The 13,013-nt window shown below is 36.8% G+C and overlaps 1 protein-coding gene across 2 annotated transcripts in view; it reads left to right on the forward strand.

The window, feature by feature from the left end:
* The window catches only part of rbm20 (RNA binding motif protein 20), a 75,265-nt gene that overhangs the window by 43,391 nt on the left and 18,861 nt on the right, over nt 1-13,013 (forward strand). For both annotated transcript variants that reach the window (XM_051095676.1, XM_051095677.1), the window contains exons 2-5: nt 4,219-5,215; nt 5,951-6,012; nt 6,404-6,501; nt 7,272-7,369. In XM_051095676.1, coding sequence (XP_050951633.1) covers nt 4,219-5,215; nt 5,951-6,012; nt 6,404-6,501; nt 7,272-7,369 — 1,255 coding nt within the window. The remainder of the gene's footprint in view (nt 1-4,218; nt 5,216-5,950; nt 6,013-6,403; nt 6,502-7,271; nt 7,370-13,013) is intronic.

Here is a 13,013-nt window from a genome sequence, read left to right on the forward strand (position 1 = left end):
ATAACAATAAAAATAAAACTGTATGTACATCTTATAATGTCCACAAAGATATAAAGTGCCTTTTGAGGCATCAGAAACCCTTAGCTGTGTGCTAACATGCTAATAATGAAACTAATATCTTGAAGGATTAGTTTTACTCCAGATTAAAATTTCTTGATAATTTACTCCCATGTCAATCCAAGATGTTCATGTCTGTCTTTCTTCAGTCGAAAAGAAATTATGGTTTTTGAGGGTCTCATCTAGTGAAATGACTGGTCAAAAAAAAAAATAATAATAATAAAATAAAATACACAAATTTATATACTTTTTAACCACAAATGCTCGTCTTGCACTAGCTGGACTTGTTTATAAAGCGAATGTGCAAAAAAGTCAAACGCCCTTCACAAAAAAGGTAAAACAACGATGTCGGATGATTTTGAAGTTGGCGGAGAAAATGAGATGAGAGTTTTTTCACCCTACCCTACCTTTTGAAACCAAAGTACTTCAAATCAACATACTGTCCTATCGTAATAAAAGCAAAAACGCCAAAAAAATAAAAAAAAAAAAAAAAAAAAAATCTTTGAGCTTCGAGGTTCTTTTTGAATAGCTAAGTAACCATGCGTTACTTTTCCATATAGTGGACTTCACAGGAAATCATCCGAGGAATAAGGGTTTTATCTAGCAAAACGATCAGTCATTTTCTAAAAAAAAATACAGATTTATATATCTTTTAACCACAAACGCATTAAGTAAAAGCACTGACCCAGTGTTTACAAAGCGAATGTGCAAAGAAAGTCAAACGCCCCTTATAAAAAAAGGTAAAACAATGATGTCAGACAATATTGAATTTGGAGGAGAAAATGAAATTAGTTTTTCACCCTACCCTACCTTTTTGAACCAATTACACAGGCAAAGAACTAACCGCACGTTACTTTTCCATATAGTGGACTTCAATGGGAATCAGCTAAGGAATAAGGGTCTTATCTAGTGAAACGATTGGTCATTTTCTAAAAAAAAAAAAAAAAAAAACGATTTATATACTTTTTACCCACAAATGCTCATCTTGCACTAGCTGGACTTCACGCATTATGAAATAACATTGGAACACGCCACGCAGGCAGAAGTACCCGACCTAGTGTTTACAAAGCAAACGTGCAAAGAAAGTCAAACTCCCTTTACATAAAAAGGTAAAATAATGATGATTCGCCCTACCCTACCTTTTTGAACCGAAGTACACAGACGAAGAACTAACCACACGTTACTTTTCCAGAATGATTACGTAATGCGTGAAGTCGTGGATGCGTATCACAGAGCTAGTACAAGACAAGAATTTGTAGTTAAAAAGTATTAAAAATATATGGAAATCAGCGGAGGAATAAGGGTCTTATCTAGTGTGACGGTCGGTCATTTTCTAAAGAAAATAAAGGTTAATATACTTTTTAACCACGAATGCTCATCTTGCACTTGCTGGACGTACTGACCCAGTGTTTACAAAGCGAACATGCAAAGAAAGTCAAACGCCCTTTATAAAAAAGGTAAAACAACATTGTCAGACGATTTTAAAGTTGGCTGAGAAAATGAGATGGAGTTTTTCGCTCTACCCTATCTTTTTGAACCAAAGTACACAGACAAAGAACTAACCGTGCATTACTTTTACATATAGTGGACTTCAGTGGAAATCAGCTGAGGAATAAGGGTCTTATCTAGCAAAACGATTGGTCTTTTTCCAAAAAAAAAAAAAAATTACAAATTTATATACTTTTTAACCATCAATCTTGCACTAGCTGGACCTTACGCATTACATAATCGCGTTGGAACACGTGATGTAGGCGGAAGTACCAACCCAGTGTTTACAAAGCGAACATGCAAAGAAAGTCAAATGCCCTTTAGAAAAACAGGTAAAACAATGATGTCACGTGATTTTGAAGGTGGCAGAGAAAATTAGATGGAATTTTACGCCCTACCTTTTTGAACCGAAGAACTAACCATGCGTGAGCTTTCCAACGTGATTACGTAATGCGTGAAGTCAAGCTTTTGCAAGAAGAGCATTTGTGGTCAAGAAAGTATATAAATTTATATAAATGACCGATCGTTCCGTTAGATAAGACCCTTATTCCTCGGTTGGGATTGTGTACAGCTCTTTGAAGCTACAACGAAACTGCAATTTGGACCTTCAACTTGCTCCCCAATGAAGTCCACTATATTGAGAAATATCCTGGAATGTTTCCCTCAAAAACCTTAATTTTTACCATCTTGGTCATATTGTGCATGATGATGAAATCTGTTTTGTCTTTTCAAACTTCCATCTTAAACTCTTACAACCCGTCAATTACGCAAGGATAAAATCAAGCACCCTACATATTTTCAGCGTATTATATTAGCAATAACCGTGTATGCGCTCTACAGTTGGCTTGGCTCTTGCTGTGTAATGTCATTGACAGATGAGAGTCACTGTATCCCTGCATAAATATCAGGTCTATATTCATTAGACTAATGCTTGAGATACTGATGTAGCCATGTGCTTGGGGTATAGATATTTTGGTCTGTTCTTTCACATTCAGCCAGGAGTATGTTCCAGTCACCAGTGGTGCCCTGTATAGCACTTCAGCGTGTATTCGCACAGACTTGATACATCATCAGCGGGTTCCATTACGCTAATGCAGACCGAGCGAGAACATAAGGTGTTATTATTGTAATATAATGCGCTTTGTACTGTGAAGTTTTCTCACCGGTTGCATTCAACCCTGCACCAACATTGTCTCTCGCTGGTTGGCCTCTTGTCCACCTGTGGAGGAGGCATGGCTTTGAAGAGTGATTTGTAGGGAGGCTGGGATCTTATGCTTTCAAAGCTAGCTCGCTATTGCTAGCCCCTCCGAAATCACCTACCCTAACTTTAACAAGAAGTGGAGAGGTAAATTACCCCTGGGTACAGAAACACTTGTGTAATGAGCAAACAAAAAAAAAGCTTATCTCATTATCTTCTTGTCTAAAGAAAGAAGGGATAACTTATTTAGGTCTGGCATTGATGTGTGAACTTTACGATCTGGAAAGGCTCCTGTAAGTCCGTGTCATAATCTTAAATGACTCTAGCACTGCTCTGGAGAGGTGCTAATCCCACCAAAAGATTCAGTTGCACAAATTCACATCTGAAAGGATCTGTGGGCCTCCCCTTGTTCCAGCTGTTTCTTGACTTTCTTAACCTTGGTTTGTATTTGAAACACCTGAAATCTACCTCATGAGGTTAAAAGTCTACCCGATCCTCAAGAAATATTGTTGTTCCCTCTTTCACCACTATTACAACTGGGGCTTTGCCACTTATGTCAGCCCTTGGCTTGGAGGGTGTGTGCTCAGCGAGAGTGGTATCAGGCTTGCACAGATATTTTGATTGATAGTAGTGCTTGCTAAATTTAGCGAGCATGTGAGCGCATTAATCAGTCCACTCACACAGGGACAAGGAGTCCAAAGTTTCTGTACTCATGTCTGGCCAGGAGGAATGTTTGTGAATTGGATAAAAATCCATTTCAGCACCTTGAGGTTTTGCAGAATGCCACCTTTCAATTTCAAAAACCATTACTAAAGTAGTGACTCAAAGGCGCTTTGGCACCGGTAGAGCCTTTTCATAGTTCCCAGAACTTTTGGCGGAAGTTCCTGCTTTTTGGTGTGTTCGGCACCGTAGGAACTAGGAACGTATTTGATTCTAGGAACTCTGTTTGAGGGAACTAAATTAGCTCCTACTTCAGAGTAGGGTCTAAAACAGTTCTATAGGAACTATCAGTTATGTAAGTGTACGCTGATCGACCAAACACACACAAAACACCGGCTACCCGGCATTTTTAAAAAGCTGTGTAAAAAAATGTACTCAACGAACATGGAAAACTGTAATAATAATGGCATTTAGCTACCTGTTGTCTGCAGTGTTGTGTACTTTTCTCAGCCTCGATGATTTAGAGATTTAGTCATATTTTTGTGCTCTTTCGTGCATGTAACCATTTTTGGCTCCTGTTATGTCTGGGCAAATTATTTGAGCTTTGAGGTTCTTTTTGAATAGCCAATAAGTTTTTTTAATAGAAAAATTAAGCATTTTCTTCAAAATAGTCTAGTTTTCTTAGAATCAAAGAGGAACCATACAATAAACTTTAGAAGTTAAGATACTCACTTGTTGATTCCTAGTTTTTACTGCATACATTTGCCATGGATCATGGTTATTCAACTGACAAAATGTTATCTGTCTCTCCACAGTACCTCAGGAGAAAAGCTTGATAATAAGTCTGCTCCTCTGGCTGGTGCTCATGGTGGAGTGGGTCAGAACCTGCTGCTGAGTCCTGCCAGTCTTCAGCTGGCCCAGCTCCAGGCCCAGCTCACCCTACACCGCCTCAAACTCGCCCAGACCACCAATACCGCCGCCGCAGCCACTGTCCTAAATCAGGTTCTTTCCAATGTGGCCATGTCCCAACCTCTCTTCAACCATCTTAGGGGTTCTAACATGGCCCAGGCCCACAGTGGGGCCTTTCCACCTCCACCCATAGCCTTTCCACCGCCAAATGCTGCACTGGGACAACTGGTTGGTGGTGGCTTTGCCACTAATCCTACTGGAATCAGGCCCACCAACTTCAGTGGGGTGTCCAACCAGAAAGCAAGTCAGCACAATGATTTCGGCAAGAAGTCTGGAACGTATTCGACGGACACAGACCGTCGATTTCAGTTTGGATATCTGGGAGGTGCTTCCGTGGTCACTAGTAAAGCCTGTGATGGAGCACAGTATGGTGGAGCTTCTACACAACCCAGAAACAATGCCCACAGCAATTTTCAAAGAGACTTCTACTCCTCGGAAGCACCGGTACAACAAACCGGTTTCATGGGAGGAAGCAATGATCAGAATCTGGGATCTAAGGATCAATGGAAAGGTCCGATCAATTTGGGGAAGATGGATATAGGTACAGTAACTGGTTCTGGTGGTTGGGTACCACCTGGATCAGGGTTTGTGGCTCAGAGAGCAGAGTTGTACAACCCTGAGGAACCCACAGCAGATCCTAAGTTCAACTCAACATGTGGTCCAGGGATTGGCCCACCCCTTGGGCAGCAAGGGGGATTTCAACAGCAGCCACAGGTTTCCCAAGGTGAAGAAGGCATGACCTTACAATTACAACCCCACCAGTTCAATGACTATCACGGGACGACACCTTCGCACCTACCCCATCAGTGCACCATTTGTGAGAAGAAGGTTTACAACCTGAAGGTGAGTAGATCTGTTGGTTGAGATTGAAGGAAATGGGCCATTTGCACCAACCTCAAACATGGATTAGCATGTACGCTTACCAATGTGATGTGTTTTCAACTACTCAGAATGTTGATTGGATCAGACCAGACACCATTTAGGATTCCATTACCACCTGTTAGCACCGTCCACTTGAGATCATATCACCTGACCCTGTTTATACTTATATTTAATGCTGACCTCTTGTGATCATATAACAAAGACGAATCTTAACACTAGGTGTGACAGAATCGAATATTTGTAAGACAAACTCTTCACTATTTTCCCACATGTTCCAGATTTATGCAAAGCTACCATTACTATGTAAGCTCCAGCATCCAGTACACAGAACTGAGATCCAGCTGGTCTCGACAGCAGCAACTGTTTTTTTCCAAATATTTCAGCAGAACTGAGAGGGTTTTCGTGATACTTGGCTAAAATGGGCTCATTGGTTACACTAGGGTGTGAATGCTTTTGTGGCAGCTGGCATGTGTCGAGTGGAGGCAGGTTTAGAGGGGGCGAGGGCGCAGTTGTTCTGCAAGAGTTTGCCCTAATCGCATTCGTCCTCAACTACTGCTCGCCTTTTCTCCGCTGCAAACTCCTAGCTTTCTAATTGGCCCAGGTTGCGGCTACGCCAGGGGAATCTCTCACTCTCATACAGAGGGCTCATAGTGAAGTCAATCTGACAGGCGTACCGTGTGTGTGTGCTGTTTTCAGGACTGGGACCAGCATGTGAAGGGCAAGTTACATCTTCAGAACTGTTCGCTCTACACCGAAAGGTGAGTACAAAGGAAAATACCATTTGTATCAAGTTACATCATTCATCAATTGATAAGCGGTGTATTTTTAAGAGTCTCGTGATGGTGATAATCAACCAGCAAACTCTGATGCATGGACGGCTACAGTTTAACCTGGTGTAGAAACAAGATACTTTTAAATGGCTTGTTTGTATGTGGTCTATTTTGATCCTTGCTTCGTACCGGTCATCGCTTGTGATACTCTTGTTAAGCATTTTATGAGTACAGCCTATCTCTGTATTAAACGCTATTTTATAAAGAGTCTTCTTCCGTATAGAGAGGGTTATGACCTGAATTCGAGCTGTGTCATAAGATATAGTCAGACCAGATGCACTGGGATTTAGGATCTAAATGCAGTGCTGTCCCTTCACAGCCCGACACTCGCAGCGGTGCACTTTCCAGTGTCGTCTGAAGGATGTCTCAACATGGCTTTGAGTAACACTATGGCGTACACGTCGGCTGCCAGTCAAGGTAAGTCAAATCTCCTAATTTGTCCTTCAGTGCAAGTGCTGAAAATTCAGGAGACTGGAAGCTCTCGGACGTGATTTTCGAGGACTCTATTTTTAGGGCTGTCAGTGCAGTGGCGGGGGAGTGGACTGTCTACAGACTTGCAGACGTGACGTATGCTAACACCAGATTTTGCGTTTGTCAGAAACGATTGAAAAACTTTTCACTGGTCAACTGGTTAACTCTAGATTAGATGTAATATAGATGAGTTATAACATGTTTGTTAGCTTTTAGGCGATCTATATACAAAGTGCACTTCTTAAAGTTAACAAATTTGACACACAAAATATATAGGTTTTGAAAAAGTATTAATTCATCTTGTACTCAGAAATGTAACCAGTTTTGTCCAGTATGTTGACAAAACGTCCTTTTTCTGATACCACCTGCCATCGACTAGCATTAGTAAGATGCAAAACATCTGTGTGTCTTTAGTTACGCTAACAGTCTTAGTTTTCACTTACTTAAAAAAAAAACGTTATATTCTTTTCCAAGTATCATTTGGTTGCAAATTAAGTGACTTAATGTGTTTTTGTGGGACAGTAACATAAGCTAAAGCCTACTGGCTATTCAGTATTTACCAACTTCCTGTTTCAGTAGGAAATACATCAGCACACATACAAATTCCATGAGGTCTAACTGTTTAGTGTTTCATCTGCTGAACATTTTGTTGATTAAATGTATTATACACAATTGTAGTCATTTTTATCTGAAGTGCTGTTTCTTGTTTTCTACAGATGTTTCAACTGGAAATGCTTCATATTTGCCTGCCACAGCCATGAAGTCATTTCCTCTTGCAGGGGCGGGATTTACTTCGCACCAAGCAGGGGCAAAGGTTAGAACTTGGCAAAAAAGATATTTTTTGCTTATTTATTTATTTACACAAACAGTCAAAAGTTTTTGAACAGTACAATTTTTAATGTTTTTTTTAAAAACGTCTCTTCTGCTCGCCAAGTCTGCATTTATTTGATCCAAAGTATAGCACAAACAGTAACATTTTGAAATATTTTTACTATTTAAATTAACTGCTTTCTCTTTGAATATATTTGAAAATGTAATTTATTTCATGTGCACACATGCAGTGACATGATCCTTCAGAAATCAGTCTAATATTCTGATATGCTGCTCAAGAAACATTCATTGTTATTATTTTGTTAAAAACAGCTGAGTAGAATTGTTTCAGGTTTCTTTGATGAGCAGAAAGTTCCATAGAAATCTTTTGTAACACTATAAATGTTTTATCATCACTTTGGATCAATTTAATGCATCCTTGCTAAATAAAACTATTAATTTCTATAATTTCTTTGCCTCTCTCTCTCTCTCTCTCTCTCTATATATATATATGTATATATATATATATTACAAAAGTTGTTACAGAACCTTTTTTATTTCAGATAAATGATGACCTTTGGATCTTTCTATTGATCAAAGAAAATGTACTCAAATGTTTTAAATATTGATAATAATAATAATTAATAATAATAATAAATAAAATGTCTCTTGAGCAGCAAATCAGCATATTAGAAAGATTTCTAAATGATCATTTGACACTAACCACTGGAGTAATGATACTGAAAATGCTTTGATCACAGGAATAAATTACATTTTTAAATATATATATTGTATATTGTGTATGTATAAATATGTATATTTTAAATAGTAAAAATATTTCACAAAATGTCTGCTTTTGTTGTAGTTTAGATCAAATAAATGCAGACTTGGTGAGCAAAAGTTTTTCATAGAAGTCTCATTAAAAATCTTACTGTTCAAAAACTTTTGACTGGTAGTGTATTTTTATTAAGATTCACATGATATTTGGTGTTGACTTTTTAAGAAGTGTGATTTAAATATTTGAGGTTGTTATTGTGAATGTTTGTTGGCTTATCTCATAGCGTTGTTCTTACCGCCTTTAGCTCACAGGGTTTGTAGCGAAGCCAAGAGTGCTGAGATACAGAGCACACTATATTTAGGTCTCACTATTTTGATGACTGACAGATTACTTAGTGCTTATTATCACAGTCTAACGGTTATTATTCGAAGGACAACTGAGCCATCTTCACCGCCACACCTCGTTGAAAGCCAGCATTATTGAACGGCTCAGTTGCTGTTTACAAGTAAAGAGTGCAGTTCGGTAGCATCAGTATGGGGTTGTTTTTATATCTTTTGTATCAAACTTTCCAGCACAACTGTAGTTTTCAGCTTAATAATAAGGGGCCAATCATGCTCGGTTTCAGGCGGTTGTTGTGTTTTCGTGCCGTTGTAATGAGGTGGGAATGACTCAGGCCAGACCAATCTGGTCCTGTGTGAAAACAAACACTAGTTTTTGTTGTCCAGCGACTTTATTTAGCTGTGTGATCAGCCTCCAGATTTATCTTTTTGCCAGACCTGCCAGTGCTGAGTGATTAGAAGAAAAACTGCCACCCATGATACTTTGGAAATGTAATAGGTTACAGATCACAAGTTACCCTGTTTAAGTAGTGTAACTATTTCAGTGACTTTATTAAAGTAATGTAACTGATTACTTTTAATTGCTTTTCTAAATTTCTAATGAATGTTGTTAATCATTTTCAAACCTTACAGTAGCGCTCAACAATTTCTGTCAGACTTATCAAAATCCTTCAGTTTTTTTAATTAAGATTATAAAAATGTAACTTAAAGCACAGCCACCACAAAATCAGACTTTAGCTGAAGTTAAATACTGATTGCAAATCATAACTAGATTTAATAGCTATGCTACTCTTTTTGAAACCAAGCTATTACATGAAAACAATGGCATCTAACAATGCTTTGAAAAAAAAAACAGCTAATCTTAAAAAAATAAAGCATATATGTAAACCCAAATAAGAAATAAAATAGTTATTAAGTAAGCTTGTGTCCTATTGTGTGTCCTAAAAACTCCTGAAACACTTATGTCTCATATTTTAGAGAAGTCAATGCAATTTGGGAAAGAAATCAATCAAATCTCTATGTGTGTGAAAATGTTCAGATGTAATCGTCATAAGTAACTGTAATTTTAATTACACATTTTTCTCTGTAACTCTAAAAGTTTACTATTAGGATACATTTATTTTGTTAACTCATTACTTCCCAACACAGGATATAAAGCACAGTATATTGGTCAGAAAGAATGCATAAAAATCAACATTTTTAATGTCAACATTTTTGGCTTTACAGTTAAAACCTGATTTTTTTCAGTAAATGTTTTATGTTTTTAAAAGAAGTCTCTTATGCTCATCTAGGCAGTAAAATAGTAATGTTGTGAAATACTATTGATATTTAAAATGTTTTTATTGTAATATATATGTTCAATTATAATTTGTTTCTGCATGGGAAAGCTGCTTGAGAAACATTTCTTATTATCAGTGTTAAAAAACATATATATTTCTGTAGAAACTGATGCATTTTTATCAGGATATTTTGATGAACAAACAGTTCAAAAGAAAATATGGTACCATTATTAATATCTCTACTGTCACTTTTGAATGATTCAATGCATGCTTATTGAATAAAAGTATTGATTTATTTAATAAATTACATTTATGACTATATATACACTAACAGTCAAAAGTTTTTGAACTGTAAGATTTTTAATGTTTTTTAAAGAAGTCTCTTCTGCTTACCAAGCCTGCATTTATTTGATTCAAAGTACAGCAAAAACAAATTTTGAAATATTTTTACTTTTTAAAATACCTGGTTTCTATTTGAATATATTTCAAAATGTAATTTATTCTTGTGATTTCAAAGCTGAATTTTTAGCGAATCTTCAGAAATCATGTATTATTATTATTATGTTGAAAACAGCTGAGTAGAATGTTTTCAGGTTTCTTTGACGAATAGGAAGTTCAGAAGAACAGCGTTTGTCTGAAATAGAAATCTTTTGTAACATTATACATGTCTTTATCATCACTTTTGATCAATTTAAAGCATCCTTGCTAAATAAAAGTAATAATATATATATAAATAACAAAATTTTAGCAAATCAGAATATTAGAATGATTTCTGAAGGATCATGTGACACTAAAGTAATGATGCTGAAAATTTAGCTTTGATCACAGGAATAAATTACATTTTAAAATACATTCAAATAGAAAGCAGTTATTTTAAATAGTTAAAACATTTCACAATATTACTGCTTTTGCTGTATTTTGTATCAAGTAAATGCAGGCTTGGTGAGCAGAAGAGACTTCTTAAAAAAAAAAAAAAACTTTCGGACTGGTAGTGTGTATATATATATATATATATATATATATATATATATAGTTTCTAAATATGTATTTCATTCATTGTTATAATGCGTTTCATCGCCATTATTCTTGTCATCGCTTTGTCTTCTAACAGTCTATTTTTCATTTCATCTCTCATGCTTGTTCTTTGTGTGCATGAGCTGTAGTAATGTTAGTCGCGCTCGGACAGACGGCAGAGTGTGACTGATAAGTCCTCACATGTGGACGGCGCGAAGCATTGTTTCGGATTAGATGCTGTGACCTTGCACAGACGTCTGCCACCTATAATTGAAACCATGTCCTGTGCAGGACGGTATTTTACACGCTTGCCAGCTTGTGGATTCAGAGACTCGCACAAAGATTCTTTATGGTGGTCTTTTTAGCCAAGTTATTTATGATTTAGTCCGCTGGAGAGGGCTAATGTTAGCTCCTATTAAACCCACCTGTTTTACAGCTGCTTTACATCGGCGGCGCTCTTTTAGTTTTGCAGCTAGGATGCACAGACTCCGTTCAATCAGTACTCTAGAAATTCTGGTCGATGTATTTTCCGACAGATCAAACCGATCTGCCGCGTAATCAAGATGTCTGTGATGTGTTCCAGGATTGAGGTTGGGAATTCAATTTCAGGCCACAGAATCGTAACCTGATCTTTGAGGGATAAAGGCTTTCTGACGGTGGGGTTGCCAAGAAATTCAGAAAGCGCATGCTATAGATTTCAGATGAACCTGTTTCAGGGCTCATGTAAAGTAATGTAAACCCTCTCTAGATAAGCAAACAGATTCATCTGTAGCGTGATACGGTTCCCGTCATCGCTAGATCTCCAAAGAGAATGCCTTTCGTTCTCCTAATTTATGACGTGCTCGCGACAAATCTCTTGATTTCTTGCCATATGTCATTGTCATATTACATTCGTAATATAGCACTACTGCATTCTGTTACAGTCACGTAAAAAGATGTAATTTAAATACACATACTTTTTTTATAACACAAGATGTTGGTATAGACAGTGACAGAAAAATATCGTTCCTGTTACTGGTAACGTCATATGTGACCCTGGACCACAAAACCAGTCTTATGTCGCACGGGTATATTTGTAGCAATAGCCAAAAATACACTAGATGCGTCAAATTTATTGATTTTTATTTTATGCCAAAAATCATTTGGATATTAAGTAAAGATCATGTTCCATGAAGATATTTTGTAAATTTCCTACCGTAAATGTATCAAAATGTAATTTTTGATTAGTAACATGCATTGCTATAAACATTTGAATAAGTTTAAAGGTGATTTTCTAAATATTTAGATTATTTTTATTTCGCTTTCATATGATGTATAAATTTAAATTTCGAAAAATGTACACTTAGCACATATGTGGGTCACATTTGTGTTACATATTGTAAGACTGGTCGTATTTACTAGTTAATAAATAAAACAGAGTATTAGAGTATGTTTTGCAACAAACTGCTATTTCAGTTTTACACAATTTCATGATTATTTCAGTGTGTTATTACTCACTGTTTCTTTGTAACCGTTTCTTAAATTTACTAGCAAATTCTGAGTTGTATTCAAACTCAGTGTTTCACAGCACTTCTGTAGACCTTTAATACTTTGAGTTTCAGTGAGGGGGGGAAAGGTACAAAACTGAAGCCGTAACCTTTCAAAAGATAGTAATATGTACATTAAAAATTACCTGGTTCAAAAGATTACTGGTTGTTACTTGAATGATCCACAGCTATCTTTTTTTGTTTGTTTAGTGATAGTTGTTCATGAGTACCTGGTTTGTCCTGAATAGTTAGTCTGCTGTTCTTCAGAAAAATCCTTCAGGTCCCACAAATTCTTTGGTTTTCCAGCATTTTTGTGTATTTGAATCCTTTCCAGCAATGACAGTATAATTTTGAGATCCATCTTTTCACACTGAGGACAACTGAGAGACTCATATTCAACTATTACAGAAGTTTCAAATGCTCACTGATGCTTCAGATGGAAACACGGTGCATTAAGAGCTGGGGTGTGAAAACTTTTGGAATTTAAAGATAAGGGTAAATTTAACTTATTTTTTCTTCTGGAAAACATGCAAGTATCTTCAGTAGCTTCTGAAGGGCAGTACTAAATGAAAAAATATGAGGCAAAATAAGAAAAATGTACACATCTCCACTATGTTCAAAAGTTTTCACCCCCCGTCTCTTAATGTGTTGTTTTTCCTTCTGGAGCATCAGTGAGTGTTTGAATCTTCTGTAATAGTCGTATATGAGTTCT

This window comes from Labeo rohita, chromosome 22, assembly GCF_022985175.1.
Source record: "Labeo rohita strain BAU-BD-2019 chromosome 22, IGBB_LRoh.1.0, whole genome shotgun sequence".
Classification (NCBI taxonomy): Eukaryota; Metazoa; Chordata; class Actinopteri; order Cypriniformes; family Cyprinidae; genus Labeo; species Labeo rohita.